The sequence below is a fragment of the Oncorhynchus gorbuscha genome, linkage group LG13 (assembly GCF_021184085.1).
Source record: "Oncorhynchus gorbuscha isolate QuinsamMale2020 ecotype Even-year linkage group LG13, OgorEven_v1.0, whole genome shotgun sequence".
Classification (NCBI taxonomy): domain Eukaryota; kingdom Metazoa; phylum Chordata; class Actinopteri; order Salmoniformes; family Salmonidae; genus Oncorhynchus; species Oncorhynchus gorbuscha.
This window is the reverse complement of record NC_060185.1, coordinates 65,810,995-65,828,060: the sequence shown is the minus strand read 5'-3', so window position 1 is coordinate 65,828,060 and position 17,066 is coordinate 65,810,995. Positions and strand designations below refer to the sequence as shown.

Below are 17,066 nucleotides of genomic sequence, written 5' to 3'. Positions count from 1 at the left end.
GCCCCTAGGGAGAACATAGCAGGAGGATGGAGGTAGCCACCATGTCCCTTTGGGTCCTCTCTGAGGAGGGCCTGGAAGCCTCTCCTCCCATTCCAAAACCCAAGGGAGTCTTTGAGGTGCCTTGCTGAGTAGACGTTATCCATGTATCTCCCCAGAAAAGCCCTCACCTCTTCGTCCTTAACATAAGGGTTGTAAATGTTGACAGTTACAAACCTAAAGTTAGTCTTCGCCAGGCTTGTTATATCGTTGTAATGCTGCGGGTGTCGTGGGTATGGAGTCAAACGCAGGAGACAGAGAGTGAAATGCTGTGCGTCTTTAATAGCACCAACGCACCACAGGGTGCTCTCAATAGTAATGGCCCCAAACACAGGGAATGAAAATGTACGACGGAAAAGTCACGACCAGGCACTAACACGTACCTCTACAACAGAGCCGAAGGTTACACTGAAATAATCCCGCACAACAACCAGGCGGGCCGGCTGTCTAATAAAGACAAACTAATCATATATAAACAGGTGCTACCAATCAACATACAAGGAGGGGGAGGAAAGACAATCAGTGGCAGCTAATAGGCCGGTGACGACGACCGCCGAGCTCCACTCGTGACAATCGTAGTGGCACATCGGCCTCTCACCTCCCACTGCTCTTGCCCTTCTCAGGATATCATCGTGTTTTTCTTCTGTATATAGTGCCACGTCGTATGCTCCCTCCAGCGAGTTGCCTTGGAAACAAAACACGTCCTTCACCGTCAGCTTTAGAATCCCCATCAATATTATCCTTCCAAAGGATTCCCGTCCTAAAGGCTCCAACTCCTTTTCCTTCCAAGCAAACCGAATCGTGTTGGCCAGCCCAATCCCAGGGACCGACCGTGTTGATGTATTTAGCACCATCTCCGCAAGGAGAATGGCGCTCGTTCTCTTCCTCCAAAACAAGTAAAAAGAAAAACCAAAGTGACCGAGCCTATCTGGTGAAACGACACAGAGACAGGAACAATCACCCACAAAATCCAAAGCGAAACTCAGGCTACCTAAATACGGTTCCCAATCAGAGACAACGAGAATCACCTGACTCTGATTGAGAATCGCCTCAGGCAGCCAAGCCTATACAACACCCCTAATCAGCCGCGATCCCAAATACTACAAACCCCAATACGAAAAACAACATATAAACCAATGTCACACCCTGGCCTACCCAAACATATAACAAAAACACAAAATACAATGACCAAGGCGTGACAACAACCACACAACTACTGACCTCAAACACACAACTACTGACCACAAACACACAACTACTGACTACAACTACTGACCACAACCACAAAACTAATGCCCACAACTACAGAACACAACCTAAAAAAGGACTGACCACAACTACTGACCACTACATACCACAACCACACAACTACTGACCTCAAACACACAACTACTGACCACAAACACACAACTACTGACTACAACTACTGACCACAACCACAAAACTAATGCCCACAACTACAGACCACAACCTAAAAAGGACTGACCACAACTACTGACCACTACATACCACAACCACACAACTACTGACCACAATACAACGACTGACCAAAACGAATGACCATAACTACTGACCACAACTATTGACCACGGCCACACAACTACTGACTACAACTACTGAGACAAACAACTAATGTCCACAACAACACAACAACTGAGCACAACTACCCAACTACTGACCACAACCACACAACTACTGACCACAACTACTGAGACAAACAACTAATGTCCACAACAACACAACAACTGAGCACAACTACCCAACTACTGACCACAACCACACAACTACTGACCACAACTACTGAGACAAACAACTAATGTCCACAACAACACAACAACTGAGCACAACTACCCAACTACTGACCACAACCACACAACTACTGACCACAACTGCTGACCATACAACAACTGAACCACACTATTGACCACAATTACTGACCACAACAACACAATTACTGACCACTACTACTGCTCTGGTCTGCACTAGCTCTGGTCCAGCTTTGGTCCTGGGCATAGCTAGCTATCTCTGGTTCGCATTAGCAAGGGTCTAGCTTTGGTCCGCACCACAAATTATTACTTAATGTGCATACATTTACATATAATACCCACCAACAATAATTTTAACTCTTGAAACGTTCAAGCTAGAGACACTAAACTAACTTTAACTTGTTCAGGCTATCCTAACTACCAATTCTTTAAAATCTTTACCAACTTTAACTATATATATTTGCATCGATTTGCAGAAAATAACTGACCAACAGTAACTTTTAAACCTTAATAGCTAGAGATACCAAACCAATTTTCTCAGGTTAAGGCTATTCTAACTTCAAATTCTAAAATAACTTGTATCAACTGTAACTATATAAATGTGCATAAAATAACCCACCAAGGGTTAAACTATTGAATATTTTAAGAGACACCAAAACAATGTTCACATGTTCAGGCATTCCTATCCAATCAATCAATCAGCCAGTCAGCCAATCAATCAATATAACCCGTCGCTACCATTACTACTGCATTCACTACCACTACTATAACTTATTTCAAAACAAGAAGTACTTGGAACAATCTAGCAATACACCAAATTGTCTTCAGAAAATGTACTTTTGTAGTTGTATATTGACAATGCATGATAAGGAAGCGGTGTTTTGTATTAATTAGGGTAGACTATGTGATTTACTGCAAGTGATATCATTTCATCTGAAAAATATATATGAATCTTTTGTATGACAACTTTTTAAATGAATCTTTCGTATGTTTAATGGTTAGGCGTAATTGGCATACTCATTGAATGGTTATTGAATAAATGAAGGGACAGAGTGAGAGAGGGTACCAGAATCTTACGCCCCCACGCTAGTTCTGCGCCTGGGTAGTATGCTCCCTCAGAGCACAGCAGTATAGCTGAGACTGTACCATGCACTAGGGTCTGATTCTGCATTTGAATTAAGATATTTATTTCATTAACTATTGTCACCACGCTTGAACAAGAGAGGAAAAGCCAACGGAATCTCCATAATAACTAGTCTCTCTCACCTCAGCCGTCGCTACATAAACAGGTTTAGTACCAGCAGGGTTTTGCCAGTGACGAGGGAGATTAACCAACCAAAAAGAGAGGAGAAAAACATCAGCATTGGAATGTTTCTCTCTGTGTTCTCTAACAGGTGTTTTTCTGTCTGCGCATTTAGCGCCGTCCAAGACCACCTGCCTTTGCGCCACTCTTGATGTGCACGGTCCATGCTTTTGTGGGATGGTTCAAACCGGCTTTTTAGGGGAACAGTGCTGCGCGTATTTAGTTATGATGCTGAGGAAATGACACAGTTGGAGGATCAATACCTCGCGCTCTGGTAAACTATATGTGCTGCATGAGAGTGGAACTTATTTTTTTCCGGAGATAAAATGCACCATTACCAACAAAACCATCAGAAAAAGTATACATTTACAGAACATATAATTGCCAGCATTTTGAAGAAGAGTGGAGGTACTTTTTATGCACTGACTGCATTTTTTGATGCAGAATGTCATGTTTTTTGCACAATTAACGAATAATAACCGCGCTTTGCATTTGAGGACTATTTGGATGACCATTGCGCCTTGAGTAAGATTTTAAAGTATAAGTCCTACGGTCGGGAGGAAGAGGTAGAGGCGAAACATTTTTTATAGTGTGGAAGCTTCCTCGGGAAACCCGTCAAACTGGCCATGGCTGCAGCGATAGCCAGCTCCCTTATTCGGCAGAAAAGGCAGGCGAGGGAGCGGGAGAAATCTAATGCCTGCCGCTGCGTTAGCAGCCCGAATAAGACAAAGCAATGTGAGAACAAACCCAGTCGCTTGTCTATGTTCTCTCGGGTCAAACTCTTCGGCTCCAAGAAGAGGAGACGGAGGCGACCAGGTCTGGTTTGGATATACTTTCATTAGACCATCAAAATCAAAATCCATATGTTTGATTATTGTTGCCATTTATTTGTTTCATCACTTTCACCAACTCTGCTCTGTGCACCAAATATTAGGGGAACTGGGCAAACGAAGTGGCTATATAGGATAACAGTACAATTATTAGATTTGATATATATATATAAAATAAACCGTTAAAGCCCAGCAAAGACAGTGAGTAAGTATCCTATAGATGTGTGTTTTTGTTCATTTAGTTGGATTTATGACATTTCAGACTGTACTTAACGACCTAAGGCAGGATTCCCCAACTGGCGGCCTGCCGCCACTGATTTTAATTGGCCCCCCAAGTTTTCTAGTCTTTTTTAAATTCTTGGACATTTGTATAGGATCACGTGTCTCTCTATTATGTGTGGGAATCATTTTGAACAGATTTCCAAAATTAAAATCACTTGGAGCTGATTTGCTGGTGTTTTTACAGTCTGTTATGTATTAGTAAAATATGATATCCTGTTTGGGCTTCTTGCCGTCAATTTGCAGTCTACAAATGACATGTAATTATGTTCCGGACCCCTGACCATCCGCTCAAGAAACAACCGGGCCTGTGGCTGAATCTAGTTGATGATCCCTAACCTAAAGGATATGCTATATTGGTGTTTCATACCTCAATGTCTGCTCATGTAATCCCAGGTGGACCAGGACAATGGAGCCAGCTAAGCAGGTTTAATGCATAACAAAAGCCCACTGGGTTTGTTTTCTTTACATATCATTACCGTTCTTCTGTCTATTGTGATGAATCCACAATGAGCAAGCTTCAAAAAGCCTCTAAAAGGCTATGCAGATATATTGCTTTGAAGTACTATAATGGGACACAGGGTGTACAGTAAACACCCAGCATTTGAAATTTAACACATTTTCATTGTGTATTACACTTTCTATTTGGGGATTTTAAAACAGGGGGGGGGGGGGGGGGGATCCAGGGACATTTCCTGTACAGCCAATGCAGTATAGTGGATGTACTTCAAAGCAGTGCTCTAACCGAAAACAGATAAGGAATCCCAAGGGAGCTCTAAGAGTCCCTGAGTGGCCCATGCAGTCTATTTCTCAGAGGCCCGATTAATATAGTAATGAAGGCTTAGCACCCACTGCAGCTTACAGCACCTAGCCACAGCCAGGGAGCCACGCTATAGTCAGACAAACCTCAGTCTGCGTTTGACCATTAGCTCCTAACATCTCCTAACATTAGCTGGGCTTTTGATCATGGGGCTCCTAACATCTCCTAACATTAGCCATGCTAGATCCCAGCACTGGCTGGTTCTCTGTGATGTTTACATGGCTACTTGAACCTGGCTACTGGTTAATGAGCACCGTCGAGGTTTGTTGAGCGTGACTCAGCCCTGTACTTTCAGACCCAAACGAGCTCCAGTTAATTCCTCTCCCATCAAGTTCACAGGCTGTTTTCTAAGTGCATTAGGGAGGTGGGAGTGGAGGAGGGTGCGTCGCTACGGAGCCGGTGCTAAGCTACCCTGCGGTGTTTCATCAGAACTGGACAGACACCATGATACCAACCAGTACCCTCTATCATCACCCCGCATCCCCACCCAGAGGTGGAATGGGAAGTCGGAAAGGGACGAGGACAGACAGTGTGTGGCTTACGTAACACATGTGGAGCCTCAGCGGCAGCAGAGAGGTTTCAGCGTGTTTGGGTGTGAGAGGAGGTCCCTGAGCATGTCTCCTGGTAGAAAAAGCAGCGCACTGAATTCACCTTATGGTGCCTTTCCCTGTCTCCGATACATACTGTACCTTTGTGGATGTGTGTTTTGGAGGTAGCATGGGAATTTTCAAATAAATAAGTCTTCTAGGCATTCTCCTCCAATCCCCATATATGCATTCAATGCTAACATTGAAGAACATGCCTGATTACGTAAAACCAGATGGCTACAGTACACAGCATCACACATAAGATTACTTAGGAAAAATAGACTGACATTTTGGTGAAAAACCCTGCCTTTGAAAAGGACGTCAGCCTCCTCCTGTATTGGTCTTGAAAGGTTCAGATAATAGGGAGCTAGCGGTGCTAAAGAAATAGTCAAAGCATGTGTATCGGCCAGGCGGTAACCTTTGTGAGGGTAGAAATGGCAGGGTTGAAAGGTAAGGTAGGTGAAAGGGAGGATGAAATGTGTGGTAAACCACAGTAAAGGACACTCCTCTAGGGACAGGGACATGGAAAAAGGACAGCCCTTCGTAAAACACGACACACCAAAATGTCAAGATTGTGTAATCATTAACATGGCCGGTTCCAGGTTTATTAACTAATGATATTGGTAATCCGATTGGCTAGTAGAATTGGTCCTTTTCAAGAGTGTGCTCTAAGTTGTCCAGGAACATTTACTTCGATGGCATAGACCAGGGGTACCAAGACTTTAGTTACATAGGATCTACTTTCTAACGCGCCCCCCTGTAATATTAAATATAATTTTACCATATTGATTGTATGATTTGTACTGCATGCTGTCAGCATGCTTTGCATAGTCTGGGTTATATCTACTGATTGCTAGCCTCAAGCAGGTGTCCAGGTGACCATCTGTTAGAGTGGACTGGTATTTTGACTTGATGAGTCCATTGATGCGCCCAGTCATGGCTGGTGCTCCGTCTGTAGTTATGGACACAAGTTTGTAAATGAGTAACTGAGTGCTATTAATAAAGTCCTTGAATGCCACAAAAATGTCCTCCCCTCATGTTTTTCCTTTCAGCGATGTGATTTTGAGCAGCTCCTCTTTGGCAGTCATATCTTCAAACACAATTCTGATGAAAATGCACAACTGAGATGGTTTCGATCACGTCTGTCGACTCGTCAAATCGAAGTGAAAAGAACATGCGCTCGTTTGTCTTTTTTAAAGATGTTCCCTCAAATCCTCATCCATCATTTCACAGCGCTGTATAACTGTATTTCTGGATAGCTGAGCATCCTTAATCAAACAATGATTCTGCTGCATTTAAAAAAGTATCTTTTACCATTTTGGTTTCTTGTGCTTTGCTAGTATGCGACTCACCCGGAATGACGCCGTTGTGGCTGCCTTTGATTTTGATTTGGGCCTTCGATTGATTGCTGGGCAGCTAGTTGAGACTTCAACTCTTTTACTTTTCACATACGTAGTGAACTTTTAGCTGGAAAGTCACTTTCATATTTATTGTGAACCGTTTTGAAATGCCTCTCGACATTTCCCTTCTTAGCAAGAGCTACGTTTGAATGGCAGATCGGACACACACATTTTGAATTTGTTGTGGTGAAAAAAGGATCTTCCTCCCACTCATTGTGAAAGTGGTAGATTTTCGGTTTCTTGCTGCTTGGTCCAGCACTCATACTGTATTAAAAACGGTCACCGCAACTTCATAGAAAAAAAGTTGTAAAAAAAACAACTACCACTGGAACAACAAAGAATATTCTGTTACAGGTCTGTTACAGGTCTGTTACAGGTCTGTTACAGGTCTGTTACAGGTCTGTTACAGGTCTGTTACAGGTCTCGCAAGCGTGGAAATGGAAACGTACTAACTTCAGACGGTTGCTATGGTAGCGACAGTTGGGGAAAAAACATCTAGCAACTATAGTGCCGCGGGTTCGTCCAATTTTATGTCAATCAAGCGGTTTAAAAAAGTATTTTGTCTGTGTAGCAATATTCGAGAAAGAAGCTAACCTGTAAGCAAAACATACAGTGCATCAGAACTGTGGACCTCATTATTTTTAAGCAGACTTGATGGTAATGCTGTGAATTGCCAAAATATATATTTTTAGTGGAAACATTTTGAGAACTTTTATGCAGTCTACTAGAAAGAAGTTTGCGGTCGAGGATCGTCGTCCTGGGCACCGATGGCATAGATGGACAGAAATTATTTTCCATTACACCAGAAAATAAAGATGCATAGCCCCAATTCTTAAAACATGGCATTTTTGCTAGGGAACACACAAACATCATATAGACAGTTGACATCTAAGCAGTGCTTATCCTAGATCATTATTTACTCTAACTCTTAAGCACATATTCTTATTTTAATCCTCTCCGGTGTAGCCACATTTCCCTTTGGAATAAATCCAGACTTCCTTTGTCGTCTCTCTAGTCAGGAACTGTTTGCTCATACATCAGTATCCATGGCTAGAACTTATAGATGTCAGCAGGGATGTGTTTGCACTTGTCTCTTGAGCCTTTGGAGAGCTGAGAATGTGGCTATGCTGGGTCTATTGGGAGCAGAACTGGGGGACTGGTTAGTTACTGTAGTCTACAGCTTAGCGTGCCAGGCTTCTATAGGATAGGATCTCTTGTTATAAGATACATGGCTGGTGGATGGGTAAATAAGGCATAATAAGGCATAAATAAGGCATCTTGATAACAGAAGTTACATCAGCATCTTGATACCAGAAGTTACATCAGCATCTTGATAGCTGAATTTACACCAGCATCTTGATAACAGAATTGACATCAGCATCTTGACACCAGAATTTACATCAGCACCTTGATAATATAACTTAGTTCAGCATCTTGATAACAGAATTTACATCAGCATCTTGATGCAACTTTGATGCAAAATCAGAGCCTGTTTCCAATCTCACACTCCCCCTCTCTTCCCCTCCCTATTTTCCCTCCCTCTCTCTCTCCTCCCCTCAGAACCCCAGTTGAAGGGGATCGTGACGAAGCTGTACAGTCGACAGGGCTTCCACCTGCAGCTGCAAGCAGATGGCACCATCGACGGGACGAAGGAGGAGGACAATGGCTACAGTAAGTCTCCTCTCCTCCGTGCCACCAGGGATGTGTATTCATTAGGGCACACCATAGCAAAACATTTAGCAACGCAAACTGAAAAACAAGCCATTGTTATTGGACAAGTTCATGTTGTCCCTTCCTTTTATTTATTTTTTGGTGGTGTCAAATTTAATACAACTCTATCAATCTAACTAGCCCATCTTTTCACCATCCTGTTTCTCTGTACATATAAACACTGTCAACGGGAAGTTACTGTGCATCAACACACAGTAAAGAGGGCTACGACACAATACATCAAGGAGACACTTCCTTGCTGATTCAGTTTCAAAGAAGAAGCTTTGATCTGTACACTCTGCATACTGTACTAAGTCGTTGCTGACATTCTTTCTAGCTCGGATCACATTTGAGATCTCTCCATTGCTACAGATATTTACTGCGTATCTCCTCGCTCGCTCATACAGATAGACTTATTTAGTTCAGTCTATTTGTATCCCTGATCGGAATTAGACTTCCTTAGGCTTTCCAAAGCCTTTGAGATTTCAACTGAACAATAGAAAAGAAAGTGGTTGATGGCAATAATATGGAGCATTAGATTGTGCTTAGGCAGACTGATAGTATTATGGCCTTACATACCTCCTTTAGTTACAGCAGGTTTTCTGTAATCCACACAGTATTGATAATTCACTATCATTAATCCCGCTGCCCTGATTTTCTATGGGCAGATTAAAGTAGAGATTGATAGCTAAAAAAAACAGCATGCATTCAACAGGCCCAAACACAATCCAATGCAAGGGGATATATATAAATTAGATAGACAGACTGATGGATGTTTGAGGGCTCTGCGCATGGAATCCCTTTGTTTTCTGTGCAGGCTGTTAGAGATGCACTCATCCTGATTGCCACATAGTGACTATTGACTGACAGCTGCTCATGCTCTGTTATGCCAGGACTGTTATTGCTGGCAACAGTAATAATGGATTTTCAATAATTTTATGTCATTACGTAGGTCTCCATCCACTTGGTGACATATATTAACGTGAGTATTCTCAAATTTGCATAAAAACGATCAAATCTGCATAAAAACAATACAATCTGCATAAAAACAATACATCTGCACAGTAAACAAGAGGTGTGTTTCCATCAAATGTGTTTGTTATGGATTAAAGGATGTGCGTGATGTTTTAGTGCATGTAAAAATAACTTGTGCTGTTAAATTCCCATGTACCGAATAAAAAATTGATGTCAAATGGGTTTCCATCACATTTTTAACTCTATTGGTTGTTTTGTCAATAAGAAAATGGCTTTATACAGCCAATGTGCCTAATCTGGTCCTGGCATGTGCACTCTAGTCAACAGCTCTCAGATACAGTGATGAGATTATTATGGAGAATGGCGAGATCATTTTTATTTGTCAAACTGCAGCCAAGCATGGATCATCATGTCACCAGAACAAGACCCTCAATATTTATTGGAAAGGAGCATCAAGCTCATCGCCATGCACTTTCACAACCCTGTGAAGTTCATCCTAATTTATCTGTGGCCTAATAAACTGCATGCTTTCCCGAGTCGTAATGGGAGGACCACACAACATATAATCGCTTCACTCTAAATTTACGTCATAGGATAGTTATTATATCAATATTTGCGCGTAAAGCCATTTCCACCGCCATTTCTCACGTAACTTTTACAGAAGCGAAAAGATCCCACCTTGTCTTGCGTATTTTGCTTTGACATTTGGAAAGTTTACCGACAAATTTGCTGTTTGAAAGGTTGGATGGAAATGTGGTTATTATGACACTTCTCTGTACAAAAACAAACAGAGATTTTATGGTCGATATTTAGAAAGTTTGCATAGAACAAATATATTAGACAATTTCCCGCTATGGTGTGTTTCCATCTAACAATCTTGTGTCGATAAAAACAGATGGACATAACGACATCACAACTAAAAAAAAAAATGTAAATCTCAAAAACCTACAGTGTCGAATAAAAATGTAGTGGTTGAAGTGTTTCCATTACCCAATTATCCACATTTGCATTAATAAATAGGTTACAACCTGTACGCCCTCCCACCTATCGGTGTCATGTCTCAAGTAGGCCGCAAAAGCCTGCAGAATAATTGGCTGGTGAAACCTGTATCCAGCCAACCAGAAAAACAAGGCGAAACAATTCAGCCATTCTTGAAAGTCAGGAAAGGGACCCTGGAAAGAAACATTATTTTTGTAGTTGAAAAATAGATTTAGAAGAGTGGAGCATTATAGTTACGTGTTGACGTCCTGTGCCCTGTGTACCTTAAACATTATTCAACAATAAATTGACAAAAAAAAACGAAGTTTCGATTATAATTTTGTCGCAATAAAGAAAGCTTGACAAAATAAAAATCCATGTCAAACGGATTTTAAAAAATGTTTTCTATCATTAGATAATGTCTCCTATATCTGCCGTTGCCATTACACGTGTTGCAATGCTTTTTGGGCGATGTTGCTTTTGTCAAGTAAACCTGGGTCAATGGAAACCTGCCGACTGACAGCTGTTGTCATAGGAACACAGTCCTACCCTGTCTTGATAACCGCTCTACCAGAGTTGCCTTGGCAGAGTGTTAGGTAGACTATTACCAGTCCCAGAGCGCCATGCCTTCACAGCGTTGGCGCGACTCGGGAGCTTCCCACTCGGCGCCCGTGCCTCAGATGGTGCCATGTGGTTTGTCGTCAGGGCACTGATGTCATACAGTACCTGCCACTGCCTGCATCACCATCACCCCGACACTAAACGACTGTCGCATTGTGGGAGACTGTAAATTAGCCCCGACTATATTAAATTAGTCACTTAAACCAGATGACACTTATATCCCACAAATTAACACCCCTTCTGTGCAGCCTGCGTGTCAGCCGCAGCAATAAATGTCTCGGTAATCTTCTGGTTTTAATATGTCCCCTTCTCTGGAGGAGAGAGGGAGGAGGGATGAAGGAGATATGAATAAAATAGAAGGGAGGGAGCTGGTTTATAGAAGAGAGACCAAACACAACATACTCACTGGAGGCACAACACATATCCACTCCCATTTCTTGTAGTGCTAGTTAGACAGAGCAATTAACAGTTACCTATTGAGATAAGTTATGTAACAATTGGCATGCTTTTCCCAACCAAAACATTTACATTTGGGAGAGACAAATTATAGAGCCTGGTCGAATAGGAAGGGGAGAAAGGGGAAGCCGTTTGCACCCGTCCAAAAATAGAGTTGTTAGGCGCTGGGTGCTCTTGTCTCCATGGTGACGGCAGCATAGTCCTCTTGGTGCTACTGGTGTCTTGTGATGGTGGGGAGGACCTACTCAAATGCACGCACACCCACAAGTCTTCTAACATTGCTGTGGTAGCACCCTTATGAATATACAGCAGTGTTGGTTGATGTTTACCAAATTCAGAGCAGTCCAATTTTTTTTGCTTTACCTGAGCAGGCAATTTTTGAGCCATAGAATTATTTGACAAATCAAAATAATATTACTAATCAGGCAGCCCTCATTTAAGGCAAATTAATAACAAGTGTTGAGTCAATAAATCCCTCCTACATGAAAACAATGTTTTTCTACATTGTAGCACAAGTTTTTAGCTCTTTATGATCGGAACATTATGCTAAATACCATCCATGCACACTAATTTGTTTCCAAAGGGACACTGATTCAAGACATTTTTAAAGGCAATTCACCCACCCCTTTCTCCTCACTGTCACAACAATGAGTTAAAGAGAGAGTCCCTAATCTTGTATAATAACAGCCAAAGAACACTGCTCAATCAATCGGGTTATACCCTTCAGCCAAGATTCACACACATCGATCTAATTGGCTAATTAATGACCAGGGCTTGGGAGGCGAAGCCTGTGTCGTCAGCTAGATTTGAATCCGTTTTGTCCCTTTCTCTGTATGTTGAGACCAGAACAGTAATGTTAATGCTGATGGTCTGACCTCTGCCCGTTAAACCTGGGTTCAGTAGCACTGCCTTGTTCCTTCATGATCATCTCCTATGGAGAACGGTTCTCAGACGTGCGGTACAGAAACAGAAGGTTTGAAGTAGAACAGTACAATAAAATGTATAAAAAATGAAAGTAGTTACAGTCTCCTATGAGGACCGAGCGCGTCTCTTTCGCTTATGTTCATGTTGAAGGAGGTCACAACCCCACTGACTTAGAAACATGTACTTCATGCTCAGGTTAGTGTGTTTTCGTAAATGGGATTTTCAAACCTAAAGGTCAGTGGGAATCTGAAAGTTTGTCACTGTGTCAGCCACTGCCGACCAATGACAGGGCAAAAGGAGTCATATTGATGGCCATGTCCGTCCGTGGTTACGATAAGACAGAGAACAGGCTAGAGGTCATGGTGAGGTAATGAGTCTGTGGGTGCGCGCGTGTTTTTCTGTATGTGTGTGTGTGGTGCGGAATCCTCAGCCCTGGCCCGCTCTCTCCTCTAGCACCTCTCGGGTGTTATGTGAGGTAAAAGTAATTGAGTTTCGCCTCTCGAAAAATCCCTGGCGGCTGATTGGCTGGTAATCCCCCTGAAATGAAGTTTACCGCAGCTTTGTCTGTGTCATGGGTACGGGTCTCAGCACGCTGCGAACAGACAAAGAGAGAGAAAAGGAGAGAGAGAAACACATTAAGTGGATATATTCATGTAGTCAGATGAGCAGCAGAGAGAGAGAGAGAGAGAGAGAGAGAGAGAGAGAGAGAGAGAGAGAGAGAGAGAGAGAGAGAGAGAGAGAGAGAGAGAGGTGGAGAAAGAGCGAGAGGTGGAGAAAGAGAAAGGGACTGGAAGAGGGAGTATTATTAAGTGGAAGGATCCCCTCATGCTGCAGGGAGATGAGCTGTAGCAGGAATGGGGTCACCTATACAATGAGCAATGTTCCTTCTAATTGTTTTGGGCACTGAGCAAATTTCAGGGCTGCTGAGCGCAAACTTCAAGGTTGTGAAAAATCTGTGCGACTTTCAATTGCGCGTTTACTGTGAACACTGAGGCTGTACCTGCTTTAAGTTATAGCCTTAACAGTGGCCAAGTAGGCTACTGTGGCTTTTTGACCATAATGTCGGCCTACCAGAGTGGCTTATCATAAAACAGAATGGAAAAAAATGCTTCCCATAACATTTTAACATGGAAATAGCTGTTCTATCATTCAGCCTACAGTTGCAGCCAATGTGTTCAATGTAGGACTACATTCCATTAGACTTTTGGGGAAAAAAACATGCAGGGCTTGACATTAACCTGTTTCTTCACTTGTCCTTCAGACAAGTAGGTGACTAAACATGTTATGTTGTTTGATGAAACAATTATTATTCCCATACAATTATTACAGAGAATCAGACAAATTATGCTACCCTCTGCCTATTGGCTACCTAGCTTATTCAACCCTGTCTCGAAATACAACACTGTCCCTTTAAGGCAAAAAAAAAAAGCTCTTTACCTGACTTGCTTTTCAAATATGGCTAAAAATGTACACGTTTTATGCTCTTGTAGGAAGCAATCACGCCCCTATTGCTGACTACAAATGATTTATAACTCGGCTAATAACTCACTAACTAGCAAAGGATAGGAACAAAATGTGCACATAGCTTCATGAAGCTCTTGCTATTATCTCAAAACAAGCGCATCTATTCACAACCACAGCTGTAAGCACAGATCCATATATTGTAATGGTCTATTTGCATATAGGCCTACTGCAGCTCTGATTGGTTATGCCACACCGGTCTGTGTAGAGTTGTGCACAATAGAATCCTACTCCGATGTATTCTGCCTACAACAGCATCTCTTGCATAGTTTGTTTTGTTTCAATTGCATTGAAAGGTGCTAATATTGTGTTGATTCGATCACAATCGCCAAAGTAAAGGGAAACGTTGATAGTGTTAACTAATCGGGAAAACTCTGGAAAGTTAAGTGAAGTTCAGTGAAGTTCAATCTCGTGCTTCTCTCAGTGGGATGATATTTCTTCTGAGCTCTGTGCCCCAGTCTCAGGCTACTGCGCGCCTGCGCACGCTCCCAGCTTAGAGGGAACATTGACCATGATGGAAATGGAATACTGTCTATTCCCATAATGATACCTTCACACAAAAAAAAACACTTTAGCTACATCAACTAAACTAACATGCATATACAATCCACAAAGTACTTCCTACCACAATCATGTACAGTAAGTGTACGCCCACCTATGTGAAAGCCAGCTCCACCACAAAGAGACTCTGAAAATAGCAGTAAGTAACATAGCTCGCTGATCCCAGATCAGTTATCTCTGTGAGGAAGGCAGCAGATGTGGCTCAGGGTGGAGGGTCTGCTGGAGCTCTGGGAGGCAGGGAGGGAAGGATGAAGGGAGGAGAGGAAGGTGGAGAGATAAAGGTAGGAGATGAGATGAGAGATGGAGGGAAGAGAGGAGAGATATGGAGGAAATAGAGGAGGAGAGATCGGGTGTATTCATGGCATCATCCTAAAGTACCACCTGCACAGTGTTTATGTCACGTGGTAGAGCACTGACCAGGTTCTTAGAATCTAGGTTGACCAGGCAGTGTGAAATAAAGGTGGACAAAGAAATCTATTTGTCATACATTTATTTTTATGTCATTACTTTCTCTATAAATCATTTCAATTGAGTTTATAGCATCAATCCATATTTGTTTCAAGTTACCCATACTTTGCCTTCACTTCTCAGTTCTTCTATATCCATTATTTGACTTTGAAAACCCGCTAATTAAAATCACAGAACAAACATGCAAACCAAACCAAAGAAAACGAAAGGGGTATAGGAAGCAACACAGTCCAGCAGGCAGGCATCCATGTTGTTTTCTCAGAACAACTACATTAATGTTGTGCTCTCGCCAAACGTATCAGCTACAAGCTCTCTGCAAATCCACCGTGCCTCCAGACTGCATTACTTCCTGTGGGCGGTTGCCTAGAACACAAAAAAGAGGGAGATTTAAAGAGCCACTGAACACGCCGATTGGCACGTGTGTTTTTCTGTTGCTCATTAGAAAAACGTGATTTCAGTCTTGGAGGTGTGTTTCCTGACCGATTCCACGTTTGGTTAACGATGTTTGTCCCCCATGAGACACTGTAGAAAAGGAAGCCTATTTCACTTCCTGAAAATCCTCAGAATAAATCTAAGATAACTCAAGAAATGTGTAATGATTGAGATTTTTGCCAAATTTTGTTTTAGTTGAACAATTTTACATCTAACTAAGGTGTTTGGTGCAGTATTTGCCAAGTAGAAAAAAGTGTCATTCCATTTTGCATTGATTAAAGATCTCCCACTTCATGTTGCTAATCACGGAGACTCTGACTATAGTCCCAACAACAATAACCTACCCGTATGAAACGTGTGGAGGCTATATGGTATGTATTTTTCTGAGGGGCACGTAATGAAAAAATTATACACTCGCAAGTATTTCAATACTAACATCCTTTCGGATATTGAAATATAAAAATGTCAAAAATGTCCCATCCCGAGTCTAAATCCCCTCACACAGAGATGTGCCCGTCTCTATCCCATAGCACAGATTGACCCTGCTCTCTCTTACTAGAGGGCATGGATGTGGCAGCATGCCAGCATTGTGCACAATTAATGCCAGGCCATACAGAAGAGGACTGGGCAGGACACAGCAGCAAAGCTACTGTTTGGCCCCGATGTTGCCGCAAACTCAGAGAAAACAGTTACAATATGGCTTAACAGCAATAGCTCTTTTGTCTCTCTCCACCACTGCTTACGCTAATGAAAACTCCCTCTCTTCCGGAGTTCAAGTCCTCTGTGGTGGCGGGCTGCCTCTCTATCCCTTGGCATACGAATGCAGTGTTGCCAGGGGAGATTGTCAGGTTCCTGGCTAGCTCGGTGACAGCAGGACAAAGGTGTGAGCGGGTTTGGCATATGTGGACAGAGCCGGGCTGAGGGAGGTCTCTCTTTAGCCTGCTAAGCTAAGCGTTACTGTAGCTAACTCTATTAAGTGGACTGGGGTAGAGTGAAAGGATGTGGTTGGCATGAATAGTGGGGGCAGGAGTCTTAGCTTTACGTTGTTTTCTACTTAGATTAGCTCTGCTCCTATGATGGCGACACTGTGTTACCTGCTGCGGTTGACAACATAGTCTCAGTATTCCATCTAAATATATGACTGAGACATGATTTCGCTAAATAGTATTTATTGGTGGATAAACAGTGTGCCTACAATATTCTTCACAAGTTAGACAAATGTAGTGTAACTCTCTCTTTCCCCGTAGGTCCCTCGAATCCTGTGGACAATATTTAATAGATATTGTCACGCTGATATAAATGATTCGGGAGACAGACGCAGGAATGCGTAATAGTTTTTTTTAAACGATGTGTCGTGTAAAGGCACAGGGACAAAGACCAAACAAATACTATACAAAAA

At 42.4% G+C, this 17,066-nt stretch overlaps 1 protein-coding gene across 6 annotated transcripts in view; it reads left to right on the top strand.

Annotated features, from left to right (window-relative positions):
• The window catches only part of LOC123993348 (fibroblast growth factor 13), a 197,691-nt gene that overhangs the window by 149,390 nt on the left and 31,235 nt on the right, over positions 1 to 17,066 (top strand). For 5 of the 6 annotated variants that reach the window (XM_046295406.1, XM_046295407.1, XM_046295405.1 and 2 more), the window contains one exon: positions 8,582 to 8,692. In XM_046295406.1, the coding sequence (XP_046151362.1) occupies positions 8,582 to 8,692 (111 nt within the window). Of the gene's footprint in view, positions 1 to 2,957; positions 3,922 to 8,581; positions 8,693 to 17,066 lie in introns of those variants that run through there. The other variant, XM_046295408.1, reaches the window with a different exon arrangement.